The 16,986-nt window shown below is 38.8% G+C and overlaps 1 protein-coding gene across 3 annotated transcripts in view; it reads left to right on the forward strand.

Moving 5' to 3' along the window:
- Positions 1–16,986, forward strand: part of ANO6 (anoctamin 6) — a 202,620-nt gene that overhangs the window by 127,010 nt on the left and 58,624 nt on the right. For 2 of the 3 annotated variants that reach the window (XM_004274428.3, XM_033436508.2), the window contains 5 exons: positions 616–681; positions 1,455–1,742; positions 1,965–2,078; positions 5,013–5,128; positions 10,940–11,074. In XM_004274428.3, the coding sequence (XP_004274476.1) occupies positions 616–681; positions 1,455–1,742; positions 1,965–2,078; positions 5,013–5,128; positions 10,940–11,074 (719 nt within the window). The remainder of the gene's footprint in view (positions 1–615; positions 682–1,454; positions 1,743–1,964; positions 2,079–5,012; positions 5,129–10,939; positions 11,075–16,986) is intronic. The other variant, XM_033436509.2, reaches the window with a different exon arrangement.

Consider the following 16,986-nt stretch of genomic DNA (forward strand, 5'->3'; position numbering starts at 1 on the left):
ATTAATTAGTTGTGTAGATTTAGGTGTTTTTTATAGCTTCAGAAACATTTCATTCTTGCAGAGAGAAAAATTTATTTGCATTTTGCCGCAATTGTCTGTATTTTTAAAATTGAATTTGGTCAAGGCATGCAAAGATGAAATATACACATCCAAAACTGAACTGTTTGAATGTCTGGTATAGAAACATAATTTTAATAACATACACTGTCAGATCTGGACTGTAACTCTGGTAAATGACATCAGTGAATGGGACTCCAAAAACTCTATTTGTGTGCAAAACCTCTCATTCGCCAAAAAAGGTCCTTGGAATTGTGCCAAAGCCAGAGACTTTTATGCACCTCAAATGGCCATAAACTCACAGGGACAACCAAGGGTCTTCCAGAGTGCCGAGAGAATCCAGTTATTCTCCACAGCATTCCATCTGAGGAATCCTAACCCACAGTCACCAATAGCCAGAACACCTTCACTGCTTCTGTGCTCTTTTGAGCAAGTGTGTCTCTTCATCGGGTTCAGATGGGTCTGTTGTTTATTTTTTTATAAAACAAACAAACAAACAACTTTTTGTTCCCTTGGTAAAACTGAAGGCCTAACGTATTTTCCAATTCCTTTTGACAGAGGAAAAGACGAGCATATGAATCTAACCTCATCTGTGACGGCCTGCAGCTAGAAGCAACCAGATCGGTAAGCAACCGCTGGCTGCCCCTTGCTGCTGGGAACCCCCATGTCACTCGGGATGCTGGGATGGCATTCGAAACGTGTAACCCCAGCCGTACCTTAGCTGTCAGCTGGGAAGGGAGTTGATCAAAATCTGCATTATAGAATATACATTTGTTTCTCATAAAAGCCAGCAGATCTTTTTTAATAGCCAAAGAATGTAATAGTAAATCCATATAAATGTATTTATTCAAGAACCTTTCTGAAGATTTTTTTCATTATACAAACAGTAGTTCACCAAAAAAAAAAAAATAGAAAATGTAGGAATAGTGGAATCTGTACCTTAATTATCCATAAATAATCTTACAGTTCTTCTAAACATTTTTTTGCTCAGAGGTATATATTTTTTTTCCCTTCCAGAAAGGAAAATTATTATTTCACAATTTTTAAATTTGCTTTTTTCCTTTTATTATATAGTAAATGCATTTCTATATCAATAAATATAATTCTTTTAAATTCTTTTTAATGGCCATGTAACATGACATTGAACAGATATATAATAAATAGTCTTCTAGGTTTGAGAAATTTAAAAAATTGTTATTACAATAACACTGCAGTGACTAGTGTTTTTATGTTTACTTAACTAGTTTGGACTAAAAATTAACACGTTTGCTTTTTTCCATCTAAAATATTGGTAATTTTATGAAAGAACTATGCAACATAAAAAGAAATCTGTGTTTTAAAACTGTGAAAATATTTGGTTTGGTTTTCTGGTTTGTGTTTTCATTCTTCCAATATAGCTTTTGGATGACAAGCTTGTATTTGTAAAAGTACATGCTCCATGGGAAGTGCTATGTACCTATGCTGAGATAATGCACATCAAATTGCCTCTGAAACCCAATGATCTGAAAACCCGGTCCTCAGCCTTCGATAATTTCAATTGGTTTACCAAAGTCCTCCAAGTGGATGAAAGTATCATCAAGCCAGAGCAAGAGTTTTTCACTGCCCCATTTGAGAAGAACCGCATGAATGACTTTTACATTCAAGATAGAGATACATTCTTCAATCCAGCCACCAGAAGCCGCATTGTAAGTCTAAACCCAATTTAGCTGCTGCTGTTGGGTGATTTAGAACCTGCTGTTGGATGATTAGTGGTTTAGTTTGGCTGGTTTGGTTTGGTTTCTAAAAGCTGCCCCAAAAAAAAGAAAGAAAAGAAAAGAAATACGCCTACAGATTCCTGTTAGGATAGTAAACAGTGATTGGTTAGTTACACTGTATAAAACACCCACTCTATTTTGGAATCTTTTTAGGTTCACTTCATTCTTTCTCGGATCAAGTATCAAGTAAGGGACAACGTTAAAAAGTTTGGGATTAACAAACTCGTAAGCTCTGGGATCTACAAGGCAGCTTTCCCTCTCCATGATGTAAGTCAAACAGCAAAAATGAAATAAAATACCTAATGTGTACTCCAGTGTTAGTAGGGAAGGGCTAACTTCTTGACCTTGTTTCTTCCTTGGTAAAATGAAGACGACGTATTGCAAGACTACAAGCTCATTTAGGGCAGGAACCATGTTGTATTGTTTAATGCTGAATCCCAGGCACAGGGAAGCCCCTCGGTTTAAATGAGTGAATGAATGAGTCAATGAATGAATGAATGAACAAAGAAAGGAATGAACGGTAGCTTACCCATAGTTAATGTGTGGAGTGTGTAGATTAGCAGTTAAGAGCATACACTCAGGCTGAACTACCTGCTGTGCCACGTCCTAGCTGGATGATCTTGTGAAAGTCATTTAGCCTCTCTGTTCGTCAATTTCCTCAACAATAAAATGGGGGTAATAATGGTACCTACCTCGTAGAGTTGTTATGAGTAGCGGTCCCCAACCTTTTTGGCACCAGGGACCGGTTTCACGGAAGACAATATTTACACGCATGGGGGGGCGGGGATGGTTTAGGGATGATTCAAGGGCATTACATTGACTGTGCACTTTATTTCTATTATTATTACATTGTGATACATAATAAAATAGTTATACAACTCACCATAATGCAGAATCAGTGGGAGCCCTGAGCTTGTTTTCACTTGCCACTCACTAATAGGGTTTTGTGAGTCTGCAAGCAATTGATTTATTATGGTCTCTGTGCAGTCAAACCTCTCTGCTAATGATAATCTGTATTTGCAGCCGCTCCCCAGCGCTAGTATCTCCGCCTCAGCTCCACCTTAGATCATCAGGCATTAGATTCTTATAAGGAGCGTGCAACCTAGATCCCTCGCATGCGCAGTTCACGGTAGGGTTCGAGCTCCTGTGAGAATCTAATGCCACCGCTGATCTGACAGGAGGCAGAGCTCAGGCGGTAATGCGAGCGATGGGGAGTGGCTGTAAATACAGATGAAGCTTGGCTCGCTCACCTGCCAGCCATTCACCTCCTGCTGTGCGGCCAGGTTCCTAACAGGCCATGGACTGATACCAGTCCGTGGCTCAGGGGTTGGATACCCCTGGTTATGAGGGTCAATTAATCCATGTCAATGTTAGAACAGTTCCTGGCATATAATAAGTACTATTTATCTGTCAGCTATTTTCATAATTACTGACAGATATTATTATCAACCAGAAAAGTATTGGTTCTTTGTAAGAAAAATACATGTTAGACCATTTCATTTGTCATTTTCTGTAATACAGGCTTTTTCCCCTCTGAAATACCATTTTCAAACTGTGCCCTGGAATATCACAGGGCTTTTAAACAAGCGTCTTGTCAGGGTTCTTGTCACGATGGCGATACAGCAGAGTGTTGACATTTTTTAAGGACTATGTACTGAGATGACAGCAACTCCTCAAATTCAGGAGCACTTCTCTAGCTGGTAACATCACTCATGAAATGAAAATTTTAAAATGTGACTGCTTTAGACCCTTAATGATTCCATAAATGCAAGGATATTATATCTAAGCTTTTAAAATAAATTCTGTCATTGAAATAAAATACTATATTATATTGCACTGTTACTCTGTTACATTCGCTGTCAATTTATCTGAATCTCTAAGACCAAAGAAAGCAAAGACTGAGACTGATCATTGCTACTGTGTAATTCATGTATTTGTAGATAAAGACAATATTGAAATGTACTGTATAAGATAATAAAACTAGGACAATAAATAGCTTCTTCATACACATGCATAAATAGAGAACAGGGAGCTGGGTGGAGAAGCAGAAGCTGAGCTTCCTGGCTAAGACACCCAACACAGCAGTCCAGCCCTACAGTCCATATGCTTTATATTTGTGCCCGAGCAAAATTAACAATGAGAGCATGCCATGAACTTTGGGGACACTTGCAAATAGCCATCATGATTATTAATATGGGATGCCAAGGTTCTGTAATATTCAGTTGACATCTACCCCAGTTCTTTTCCCCTAAAGCCTCTTGTAACTGCACTAGTCCCATGTCCAGGCTAAGGAATGATCTTGTGTGGTGTTTGGAAAGGAAGTAAGAGGAGGTCAGGACCCATGTTAAGGCTTTAATACTAATACTTTTCTGGTTGATAATAACATCTGTCAGTAATTATGAAAATAGCTGACAGATATATAGTACTTATTATATGCCAGGGAGTATTGTAACATTGACATGGATTAATTGATCCTCTTAACAGCTCTATGAGGTGGCTGTTATTATGATCCCCATTTTATTGATGAGGAAATTGATGAACGGAGAGGCTAAATGACTCTCACAAGGTCATCCAACTAGAAAGTGGTGGAGCAGGTGTTTCTGGTTCTAGTACAGGTGGAAGGAAAGTGAGTCGGGTTGAATTTAAGCAGAAGCAGGAAGTTTGGTTTCTTGAACAAGCTAAATGTATAACATCATGTCAGGCTTTTTTGTTGTTTATATTCTATGTGTGGTCACAGAATAACTGCTGAACTGCGGGGCAAAAAGCCTGGGTTTTAGAATTGACCCTGCCACTAACCAGCCAAGGCCCTGGTTTCCCCAGGTGTCCAAGAAGGGGCTGGACTCTCAGGTCTTCCTCCAGTGTAGCAGTTTGGGCCCTTCAGCAGCCCAGTTTTTCATTGTTTAGGACTGGCCCATTTACAGGACATTAAGCATCTTCAGGGCTCTCACCAAATACCGGTGGTGGTCCCCAGGATTCTAACAACCAAGCATTCCTTTCCACCCACATTCGCAAATGGCCCTCCAGGGGTAAGTATCACCCCTGGTTGAGAATTACTAAAAATTACATGGTATTTTCATCCCTTCCAGCAAATAAGGACCCCTTATTTACAAATGACTGTGAAGTGTTAGTACCACATTTAATCAACAGAACACATGAACACGTGGTGATTGTGATGCTCATTTGTTTGCTTCTGCTTCCCAGTGCAACTTCAGCAGTCCGTCAGAGGACCTCAGCTGCCCCAATGAACGCTACCTTCTGTACCGGGAATGGGCTCATCCTCGAAGCATGTACAAAAAGCAGCCCTTGGATCTTATCAGGTGAGTTGTAGCGAGCACTCCAATGAGAAGGGCTCAGGGTTCCCCTCGTGGCTTCTAAATGTGGCAGTCATCCAAGAGTACTGCTAACCAGTGGAATTCACCTGCAGCCCTGAGCTTCATTGCCCGGAGTTTTTATTGAGGCTTCATTACCTAGGCATGATTGATTGAGTCATTGCCCACATGGCTCAGTCTCCAGCCCCTTCTTCTCCTGTTGGTCCTGCGATATCACATGGCTCCAGTCACATGGTTGGTCTTTCTGGCATGGCCAGTCTCCATCCTGAGTCATCTCATTGGCACAGACCATCTAGGGTCCACCATCAATAACAAAGTCATTCCTATCTTGGGAAATTCCAAGGCATTTGAGGTTACCTCCGAGGAACTGGGACCAAATACCCACCAAATTCTTCATTAAGCAGGAGTAAATATTAGGTTTAGCTTAAATTGTATGATAAGAGATACCAATTTTCACTGCTTTCCTGTATCTGCTGTTAGGTACCATTTCCGTCAGCATATGAATTTAATGTCTAGTTCAGCATGTGTGTTCTGAAAGCACCAATGTTGGCTACTTTCCAGAAGCTTATGTTGTTTGGGCAAGGCTACTGGAGAGAGAGAGATCAAGAACAACTAAACAAACAAAAATAAGCAAATAAGTGAACAAAATTTCTGATTGAAATGAAGAAAATAACACAGTGATAAGATGGGGAGGGGTGGAGTGAAGTGAATCTAGAAAGTTATCTTTGAGTAGGTGGCGTGTGAGCTGAGATTTGTCTACTGAAAAGGAGCCAGTACTTTGAGGATCTGGCAAAAGTCATTCTAGGAAGAGAGGCAGCTGGTACAGTGGCCCCGAGGCACAAAAACACTTGGCAAGTTTGAGGAAATTGTGAAAACCATTGCTAAGGAGAAAGGGAAAGATGAGGCACAAGGTTAGAAGGGTATCAGGAACATGGAAAGGAGTGTAGACAAGTGCAGTGAGAAGCTGTTGTAATATTTTAAGCATTCAAGTAATTTTATCTCGCTTACATTTTGCAAAGATAGTGTAGAGGTTGGGTTACAGGGGGCGCAGGAAGCAGGGCGAGCCGGTAGGAGGCTAGTAGCATGAGCCAGATGAGAGATCGTGGGAGCAAGTGTAGAAGCGTTTGGGGATTCAGGTTGACAGGACGTGGTTATGGGTTGGATGTGGAGGGTGAGGAGAAGAGGAGGGTCAAGGTAGCCCCCGGTGGCCCTGGAGCCAGGTGCCTGTTCTTTCTATGAAATCTCAGTGCCCGTCCACCTGAACTTGGGGAAAGCCTCTTAACCTTAAATTGAGAGTTTTAAAACACTGAAGAATTTTCGTTTTGTTTTACATTTTATTAAGGGAAATTTCAAACATATACAAAAGCAGAGAAAATAGTACAGCAAGTCTGCCTACTATGTCTGTCTCCCAGCTCCAAACATTATAAACTCCTAGTCACTGTTATTTCTTGTTTATCTCTACCTCCTACTGGGTCATTTTGAAGAAGATTCCAAATAGTGTAACATTTCGTTAGTAAAATGACAAGGTCTCTTAAATACAACCAGAGTACTCCTTTTGTTTAAAGTCATGAAATAATCAGTATTCATGTTTTCCTGATTATCACAAAAATATGGGTTTTTTTTAACAGTTTTCTGGTTGTAATCAGGATCCAAACAAGGTCCAGACGTTGCAACTAATATATCTCTCAAGTGGCTTCTAATCTATAATTTTCCTGTTTCCTTTTTGTTTTCTTTGCAGTTGTTGAGGGGCTTCTCTATTCTCTATTTGGCTGATTTCATTCTCCCCTGTGGTGTTAGACTTGTTTCTCTGTCCTGTGTATTTGCTTTAGTTAAGTCATTTGATCCTCATCTAAAAGTTTGATCTGATTGAGGTTCGACTTTGTGCAAGAATACTTGTGTGGGTTTTGTACTTCTGTCAAAAGGTACATAGTGTCCATTTGTCTCTCTCGTGACGATAGCAGCCATTAATGAATGTTGCGTATTTCATTTGGTCATACTCTAATTTCTTCCTTCATTTATTAGCTGGATCAGAATTATGAAGAGGCACTGTGTCTCATTAACTCGAGTTATCCTGTAGAATAAAATTTTGAAAGAGGATGTTTGTACACATGTCAGTATTTGAAGTTGATATTTATATGAGGGTTCCCTTCCATTATTTTCGTTTTATGTTAAACCTATAGCATGTGATGGCAGGGTGTTAGGTTTGATGGCTTTTTAATCATTCTTTATGGGTTTTTGTTTGGGAGCAGGGATTCTGTAAAGAAAACAATATCCCCATGATTTTAAGTATCTTTTGCTAAAATACATTTAACTATTCCCTGTCCCTGGTCCACATGTTCCCTTTGTTGCTTCCCATTAGTAACCCCTTGAGCGCTCAGGCTGTTAAACCTTCATCGCTGGTTCCCAGGGGTTAGCAGAGGGAAAATGGACTCTTTCCCAAACAGCAAACCAAACAAACCAGAAAGAACAACCTGGAGGAAACAGACTTTGCCCCGGAAAAAAAAAGCAAAGTTTCCCTCAGCACTCTCTCTGAGTGCTAAGATGTGGTATCCACAGTACAAGGACAGGATTCTATTTTAAAAAAGAGAAAGAAAGAAAGGATTATTCTGAGAATAAAATGCAGCTCTTAGGAATTAAAAATGAACAGAACAGAAAAAACCCCAACAGCCGTGTTAAAAAATGAAGTTGAAGTAATTGTGCAGAACGTAGAGCAAAAATATAAAGGAACAGCGGGAAAATGGGGGAAAAGAGAAAAATTTAAAAATCAGCCCAGGATGTGCAATGAACAAATAATAGGAATGCCAAAAATAAGGACAGAGAAAATGTAAGGAGGAAATCAGATAAATATTTCATGACAAGTACCTGTAGAACTGTATTGAAGAACTGAGCGCCCTGAGTCTCTGGATGGACAGAGTAGTCAGAGCCCAGCCTGGAGAATGAACAGGGAGCCATCAAGCCACTGCGACGTGACCTCTCAAAATACTGCAGACAGACAGAAGATCCTACGAGCCTCCAGAAAGAAAAACAGGTTTCATATGAAGGAGCAGGACTCATAATAGCCCTGAATTTCTCAACAACAGCACTGCCACCTACAAGAAAAGAGAGCAAGAATTTCATATTTCTGAGGAAGGTGCTTTTTTTAACTCATGGTCCGAATGCAGTTATGGCCAAACTGTTGATTAGGTGTGAGGAATTTTCACAATTTAAACGTACAAAGTAATGGAGGAGGTACTCCACCAAGAAAAAGACGTGGATTCAGTAAATGGGGATTCCCAACCCGAGAGAGGGACAGGGCGATCCCAGGTGACAGCTCTGTGGCAGGACTAGCAAGTCATTAATCCAGGTGGCAGGAGCTCTGAAGAGATTGAGTCAAGGACATGAAATTGATAGGCTACCTCGTGTGTTAGAAAGTAGTGAGAAAGTTACACATTAAAGGAAAGTCTGGGGTTCAATCGTTGATAAGTACACAGAAAACTAAGCAGTGAACCAGCAAGACAATTATTAATTCCAGAGAAAACAAAATATTGGGCAGGAGAGAAAAAGTAAGCATAGCAGATGACTTGATGCAGCTGTGAGCAGTCTTTACAGAGTCTTACTATTTATAAAGCAAGGATATTGCTCTAATCAAAATTATATCGTAACTATGTCGAGAGGATGGAGGGGTGGAGGTGTGGGTGTGTAGATGAGATGCGGATTGAAAGAGAGCTTAGGGCTTCCCTGGTGGCGCAGTGGGTGAGAGTCCGCCTGCCGATGCAGGGGACACGGGTTCGTGCCCCGGTCTGGGAAGATCCCACATGCCGCGGAGCGGCTGGGCCCGTGAGCCATGGCCGCTGAGCCTGCGCGTCCGCAATGGGAGAGGCCACAACAGTGAGAGGCCCGCATACCGCAAAAAAAAAAAAAAAAAAAGAGAGCTTAATCCTCATCTTCCAAAGTAGAGCATCAGTAGGTGATACATATAACTGAAAAGTCAATAAACTGCACTGCAGGTATATTATTTAGAGAGACGGAGGTAAATATTCCAGGAATCAGCTGTAAGAGTCGAAAGTGCTTGCTTCTGGCCGGGACATGGGAGAAGTTGTTGGGGACTGCTTCTTTGTATAATCAGTGTTCTATCAATAGAAGTGTTTCACTCTTTAATGAATGTATAGGTATAACTTTGATTAAAAAAATCAAAGCTGAAGTTTTAGAAATTGGTGTTAAGAACTGGGATGTTTGGGGCAGAGAGAGATAATAATCAGAGAATATCCCATTTGAAGGGCTTCTCATTTTCCCCAGCCTTTCAGCAAGAACCAGGAGGCAGGCTTTCTGTTTAAGATTTTAAAAGTTCTTTCTGACCTTCTTGCCTGCAGTGTGACGGGGGTACCTTCGGAAGTAATGAGCCCCTGTCACTGTAAATACCCAAGCAAAGACTGCCTGACCAGCTCTCCAAATGCAGCAGGATATTTTTACTATTGGGTAGTTGGAGCAGGCGACTCCCAACATGATTTCCAGTTTTAAATGTGGTATTTCCAGGGCACATGATTGATAAGAACATATTCAGAAAGCCTGACAGCAAACAGCCCAAGACATGTCAAACCCACTGCCAGGGTTTTCTCTCCCAGACACCATCCCGAGCCTGCCATTTGCCTGTCATCCGTGAGCCGGACCACAAAGCCCCAGTCGCATGAGAACGGACACACTGTGTTCCTCCTGCCTCCTGGTTCCACATCGGCCTCAGCCCCTCGTTTTTCCCCATGGATGTGACCCACACCGCGGCCTGTGACCAGGGAGCTCTTCTCTCAGCTGCCCTGTGAGGGATGGTCCAACCCAGGGATGTTCCTGTGTGACGTCTTCTAGGACTCCAGGCTGTTTCTCAGGGCTGAGTCCCCGCCAGGCTAAGCCTGCAGAGCTCAGCCCAGCTCCAAGCTGAGCCAGAAGCCTCATAGAGGCCCCAGAGCCAAGTAAACCTACAGGTTTTACCAACCACTGCTGAGCCAGAAGTGAAGAGTGCGTTGAGGAAAAGTATCAGCAAGAGTCGCCTCAACAAGTGTCTCGTTGCTTTCTCCTCACCCCTAAGCCCTTTGTCTCTGCCTGTGTGTACTTGTCTCCCTCTCAGGAACAATCTGGCCCTGCTTCATGCCCTGCCTCCTTTCTTATCTCGCCCACCTGGCCTCTTCCATTTACCCCGGATTAATTTAAAAACATTGAAGAGTTGCTAAAACTTAGGAAAAATAGAAGTGCTACGTACAAAGAATACAGGGCAGTAGATTCCTCAGTCCTATCCGTCCTGCCCTCTCCCATTCTCATGAGTTTTATAAGTATTTTGGTCAGAGAGCCATTCCACTCCTAGTTCATTGTTATCAGCATTTTCTTATTATTTGTGATTTACATTACATTTGCTCCGAGGAAGTTCCCGAGATAAAGCAAAAACAGGTAACTGAGCAAATTGTTCGTGTTCATTTGTTTCATGCATGTTAAGAACAATCTGGGGGAATTGATCAAATCTGCCAGTCTTGACAAAGAGTGATGATAATATTCTCTATCTGCTCCATATTCAGCATTTTCCCCTCCTTTGCTGTATTCTAATTTACTTCTCTTCAGCAGGTTAATCCGTGATCAGTACTTCCATGATATGTAAAACACTTCTTGTTTCACAGTAGAATTTGGGGCCTGCTATGAAAATGGATATGTTTTTAAGGGTGAATTGAGTCAGAGGTTTAATTCTAAAGCCCCCTTTATTTAGGATCAGAAATTAGTATTAGGATAAAGCTGCAGAGTGCTCATATGTCTCTTCTGAAAATAACTTCTGTCTTTCTTCAGGAAATACTACGGAGAGAAGATTGGAATCTATTTTGCCTGGCTGGGCTATTACACTCAGATGCTTCTCCTGGCAGCAGTTGTGGGAGTGGCTTGCTTTCTCTACGGATATTTTAATCAGAATAACTGTACATGGAGGTAACCTCTCTCTATTCCTTGTTACCGTGCTGAAAAGTCGATTAGACATAAAATTATTTTCAGGGACTTAGACTGTTTTAGTAAAAGAAGACTCATCGCAGAACACTTACGGCTTTAGATGATATATCCCTTTTGTCCTGAGCATAATAACTAAGTGAAATGGAAGAAAATTTTTCTTAGATAACGCAGCCCAGCCTCTGACAGGAATATTACCGTTAGGAAACACGCCAGTATTTTAAGACAATACTTTGTTTGAAAAAGAAATGAGGTCTGGAGGGAGGATCAACTTTGAACTTCTGGCTCCCAGAGGAATGCTTCACTCAGCCCCACAGATGTGGGCCAGGAGCAGCTCTGATTGCTTCAGGGTTTCAATGGCAAAACTGGTAAAATTGGTGTTTTTATGTTTTTAGAAATGACTTCTTAACATATATTAAGGAATACATGTTTGAAAACTCAAGTAAATGATACTTTCTTTTGTTTGTTTTACTTTAAAAAAAAAAAAGAAAGCCCTAACAGTGTTAGGGGGAAAAAAAGTAGTAAAGAATGAGTTTGTGCTTGATGTTGAAATTAAAATACCAGCTGCGCTGTCTAGAGGGAAATACATGGGTGCCAGAACACTGAATTTCACCATCACTGTTCTGCAATGTATTATTAATCCTTTGCTTTTGGTGATCTCAACCTCCAGAAGGGATGCAACACTGAACCAGGCATTTTCTCTTGTTCATCTGGCCTCTATCCAGGTGTGACAGCCAGATCAAAATTTCTGGGCAACAGTGACAAACCGATGACCACATTTTTCTAGCCCAGGGCATATGAGCCTGGCTCTGGAGGCAGGAAGCTTACATGGAAGCTCTGATGTATAGGCATAATTATCCATTCTGTTCACAGAGGATTCTGAGTGTTTGTGCCCGTTATGGTTCTTAGCTAGAAAGCTGCAGATGGTCTTGGAAGTACTCTCCTCTCTTCACTGGAAAAGAGTTTAGGGCCAAAGGCTGAATGTTGATATCTTTTGCCTAAATTTGTCCTTGGCTTCTCCATTGTTTCGCATATTGTTCCAGCCACAAAAAGGTATCTCAAAAATACACTTTCAAAGTGAAAAAGTAGCATTTTTATACGGTTCTTGCATGGTGGTGGCTCTCATTATAATTTATTTTATAAAATCACCATAACAGGCACACCACATGTTTCCTACTCTTTCACACAAATTAATTTACAGAAAAGGGTGTGGAGGGGGGGATAGAGTCTTGAGGATATACTCCCTGTGCTCAAAACTATTGCGACTTTATTTACTTAATTTTTAAATAGTTTTAAAATACTTAAAATATATGTATTTACAGTTAATTTTATTACATACTCAGTAGAGTCACAAGAATAGAAAATGTATTCAAGATGTAAGGAGTAATGATTCATTACCCAGTTTAAGAAAAAGAACATAACTGTTACCCGTGAAGTGCTTTGCTCAATTGCATCCCCTTACCTTGGAAATGACAACTATACTAAATTTTATTTTTCTCATTCCTTAGCATACACTGTATATTCTTTTTCACATGTACTTGTACCCCTACAAAATATAATTTATTTTGTGTGCTTTTGAAAATATCTATGGATAGGCAGAGGATACTCTAGGTATTTCCTCTTCTATAAAAGCCCTGTTTAAAGCTTATGCACACTTTAAAATAACAGCTTTATTGAGATATAATTCATATACCATAAAATGCTCCCTTTGAAAGAATACAATTAGTGGTTTTAAGTACATTCACAGAGTTTTACAACCCTCACCACTATCTAATTTTAGAACATTTTCATCACCCCACAAGGAACCTTTAGTACCTTTAGTAGTCACTCCCTAACCTCCCTTCCCCTTAGCCCCTGGCAGCTACTAATCTACTTTCTGTCTCTACGTATTTGCCTATTCTGGACATTTCCTAAAGGGAACCATATAGTATGTGCAGCATGTGGTGTTTTGCGATTGTCATCTTTCACTGAGCATAATGTTTTCACGGTGCATCCATGGTACAGCATGGACCAGTCCTCCATTCCGTTTTGTGGTCAAATAATATGCCATTATATGGATACACAACAACATTGTTTATCCATCCATCAGTCGACATTTGGGTTGTTTCCACCCTTTAGCTATGGTGGATAATTCTGCTGTGATCATTCATGTACAAGTTTTTGTGTGGACATATGTTTTCAATTCTCTTGAGAATATATCAAAAAATGGAATTGCTGGGATGTATGGTAACTGTAGATTTAACATTTTGAGGAACTGCCAAGTATCTTTTTAAAAGTGACTGTACCATTTTACATTCCCAGTAGCTATGTATGAGGATTCCGATTTCTCTACATCCTCATCAACACTTGTTATTGCTGGGTTATAAATAAATAAACAAATAAATATTAGCCATCCTAGTTGGTATGAAGTGGTAGGTCATTATGGCTTTGATTTGTATCTCCCTAAGGCCCACTGATGTTGAGGGTCTTTTCATGTGCTTACTTTGTCATTTGTATATCTTCTTTGGAGAAACATCTGTTCAAATTCTTTGCCCATTTTAATTGTGTCATTTGTATTGTCTAGTTTTAAGTGTTCTTCATATATTTTGGATAAAAGCCCCTTATCAAATATTTATATTGCAAATATTTTCTCCCCTTCTGTGAATTGTCTTTTCACTTTCTTGATGGTGTCCTTTGAAACACAAAAGTTTTTAATTTTAATGAAGTGCAGTTTACCTGATTTTTTACTTTTGTTGTTTGTGCTTTTGGTGTCATGTCTTAGAAAGCATTTGTAATCCACAGTCATGAAGACTTTCTCAATGTTTATCTTCTAAAAGTTTTATAGTTTTAGGTCTATGAGTTCATTTTTGTAAATGATATAAGGTAAAGGTTCAACTTTCTTTCTTGCCAGGTATATATTCAGGTGTCCCAGCACCATTTTGTAAAGATTTTCTCCCCATTGGATTATCTTGGCACCCTTGTCAAAAAATATTTGGCCATAAATATAAGAGTTTGTTATGGACTATCAATTCATTTCTATCAATCGATATGTCTGTCCTTTATGCAAGTACCAGATTATATTGATTGCTATAGTTTTTTAGTAAGTTTTGAAATTAGAAACTTTGTTTTTCAAGATTGTTTTGATTAATCTGGGTGCCTTGCATTTCCATATTAATTTTAGGATCAGCTTGTTCATTTCTACAAAAAAGCCAGAATTGCGTTGAATCTGTAGGTCACTTTAAGGACTACTGCCATCTTAACAATATTAAGGCTTCTTATCCATAAACACAGAATAGCTTTCCATTTATTTAGGTCATCTTTAATTTCTATCAATATTTTATAGTTTTCAGTGTACACGTTTCACACTTCTTTTCTCAAATTTATTCTAAGTATTTTATTATTTTTGATGCTATTGTAAATAAAATTGTTTCCTTCATTTTATTTTTAGATTATTCATTCATGTTGTATAGAAATACAATTACTTTTTATATACTGATTTGTGTATTATAAGATGGACTGGCTTCTTAATTCTAACAGTTTTTGGTAGGTTCCTTAGGATTTTAATATACTATATCATATCATCTGGAATAGAAATAGTTTTACTTATTTCTTTCTAATCTAGAGGTTTTTAATTTATTTTCCTTGTCTAGTTGCCCTGACTAGAACCTCTAGTACAGTGTTGATCTTGGGAGGAAAGTATTCAGTCTTTCACCACTAACTATGATCTTTGCTGTGGTTTTTTCGTAGATGTTCTTTATCAAGTTGAGGACATTCTCTTCTCTTCCTAGTTTTTAATCCATTATTCTGTTAATATGGCATATTACATGAATTGATTTTTGTACGGTTGAATGGTCCTTGCATTCCTGGATACATCCCACTTGATTTGATTTGATTTACTGGATTTAATTTGTTAATATTTTGTTGAAGATTTTTTCATTTATATTCATAAGAGATAGTAGTCTATAGTTTTCTTGTGATGCCTTTGTCTGGTTTCAGTATCGGTGTAATACTGGTTTCATAGAATGAATTGGGAAATGTTTCTACCTCTTTATTTTTAGGAGAGTTCATGAAGCATTGGCATCAGTTTTTCTTTCAAGGGCTGATAGAATTCACCAGTGAAGCCACATGGGCTTAGGCATTTCTTTGATTACTAATTCAGTCTCTTAACTCACTGTAGGTCTATTCAGGTTTTCTATTTCTTCCTGAGTCAACTTCAGTCATTTATGTTTTTCTAGGAATTTATCTATTTCATCTAGATTATTCCATTTGTTGGCATATAATTATTGACATTATTCCCTTATATTCCTTCTTTATTTCCGTAAGGTCAACAGTAATGTTCCTCCTTTCATTTCTAAGTTTAGTAATTTTCATCTTCTCTCTTTCTTTTCTTGACTAGTCTAGCTAAAAACTTGTCAATTCTATTGATCTTTTCAAAGAACCAACTGTTGATTTTTCTCTGTTGCATATCTATTCTCTATTCCATTTATTTCTGCCTTTTGTCTTTTGATTGGAATATTTAATTCCCTTACATTAATGTAATTTCTGATAAGCTTGGAATTACATCCATTTTTCTATTTGTTTTCTATTCCATTGTTCTATTTATTTTCTATATGTCTTATGTCTTTTTTTTCATTCCTCCATTACTACATTTTTTGTATAAAATATTTTCTAGTATACCATTTTAATTCTATTTTAATTTGTTGTTTCTTTTTTTTTTTTTTTTGGTATTTTCTTAAGTGGTTGCCCTGGAGATTATAATTAACATCTTGTTTTAAAGCAATCTAGTTCATATTAATCCCAACTTAATTTCAGTAACATATAAAAACTCTGCTTTGGTATCGGTCTGTCCCCCTCCCCCTTTGTGCTATTATTATCAAACAAATTACATTTTTATACATTTATAAGCCCATCAACACAGTTTCATAAGTATTGTTTTATGCAGTTATATTTTACATCAGATAGAAGAAAATAATTACATGCAAAAATGTATTTATATTTTCTTCTTTTTCTTTAACCTATGTAGTTACCTCTACCATTGCTCTTTAGTTTTTCAGCTGAGTTTGACTTACTGCCTAGTGTCCTTTCATTTAAGCCTGAAGGACTCTCCTTAGTATTTCTTGTAGAGCAGGTCTGCTAGCAGTGGAATCTTTCAGATAATTCTCCTTCATTATAAAAATCTATTATATAAATATAAATCTTTCAAATAATTTCTCCTTCATGTTTTTTTAAACTTTTTATTTTATATTGGAGTATAGCCAATTAACAATGTTGTGATAGTTTCAGGTGCACAGCAAAGCAACTCAGACTTACATATACATATACATGTATCCATTCTCCCCCAACCTCCCCTCCCATCCAGGCTGCCACATAACGTTGAACAGAGTTCCCTGTGCTATACAGTAGGTCCTTGTTGGTTATCCATTTTAAATATAGCAGTGTGTATATATCGACCCCAAACTCCCTAACTATCCCTTCCCCTCACCCTTCCCCCCAGTAACCATAAGCTCCTTCTCTAGGTCCGTGAGTCTGTTTCTGTTTTGTAAATAAGTTCATTTGTATCATTTCTTTTTAGGTTCCATATATAAGGGGTATCATACGACATTTCTCTTTCTCTGAATTACTTAGTATGACAATCTCTAGGTCCATCCATGTTGCTGCAAATGGCATTATTTCATTCTTTTTAATGGCTGAGTAATATTCCATTGTGTGTATGCACCCACATCTTCTTCATCCATTCCTCTGTCAATGGACATTTAGGTTGCTTCCATGTCTTGGCTATCGTAAACAGTGCTACAGTGAACACTGGGGTGCATGTATCCTTTTGGACCATGTTTTTCTCTGGATATATGCCCAAAAGACCCCAAATAGCCAAGGCAATCTTGAGAAAGAAAAATGGAGCTGGAGGAATCAGTCTCCCT

The sequence above is a fragment of the Orcinus orca genome, chromosome 11, assembly GCF_937001465.1.
Source record: "Orcinus orca chromosome 11, mOrcOrc1.1, whole genome shotgun sequence".
NCBI classification, from domain to species: domain Eukaryota; kingdom Metazoa; phylum Chordata; class Mammalia; order Artiodactyla; family Delphinidae; genus Orcinus; species Orcinus orca.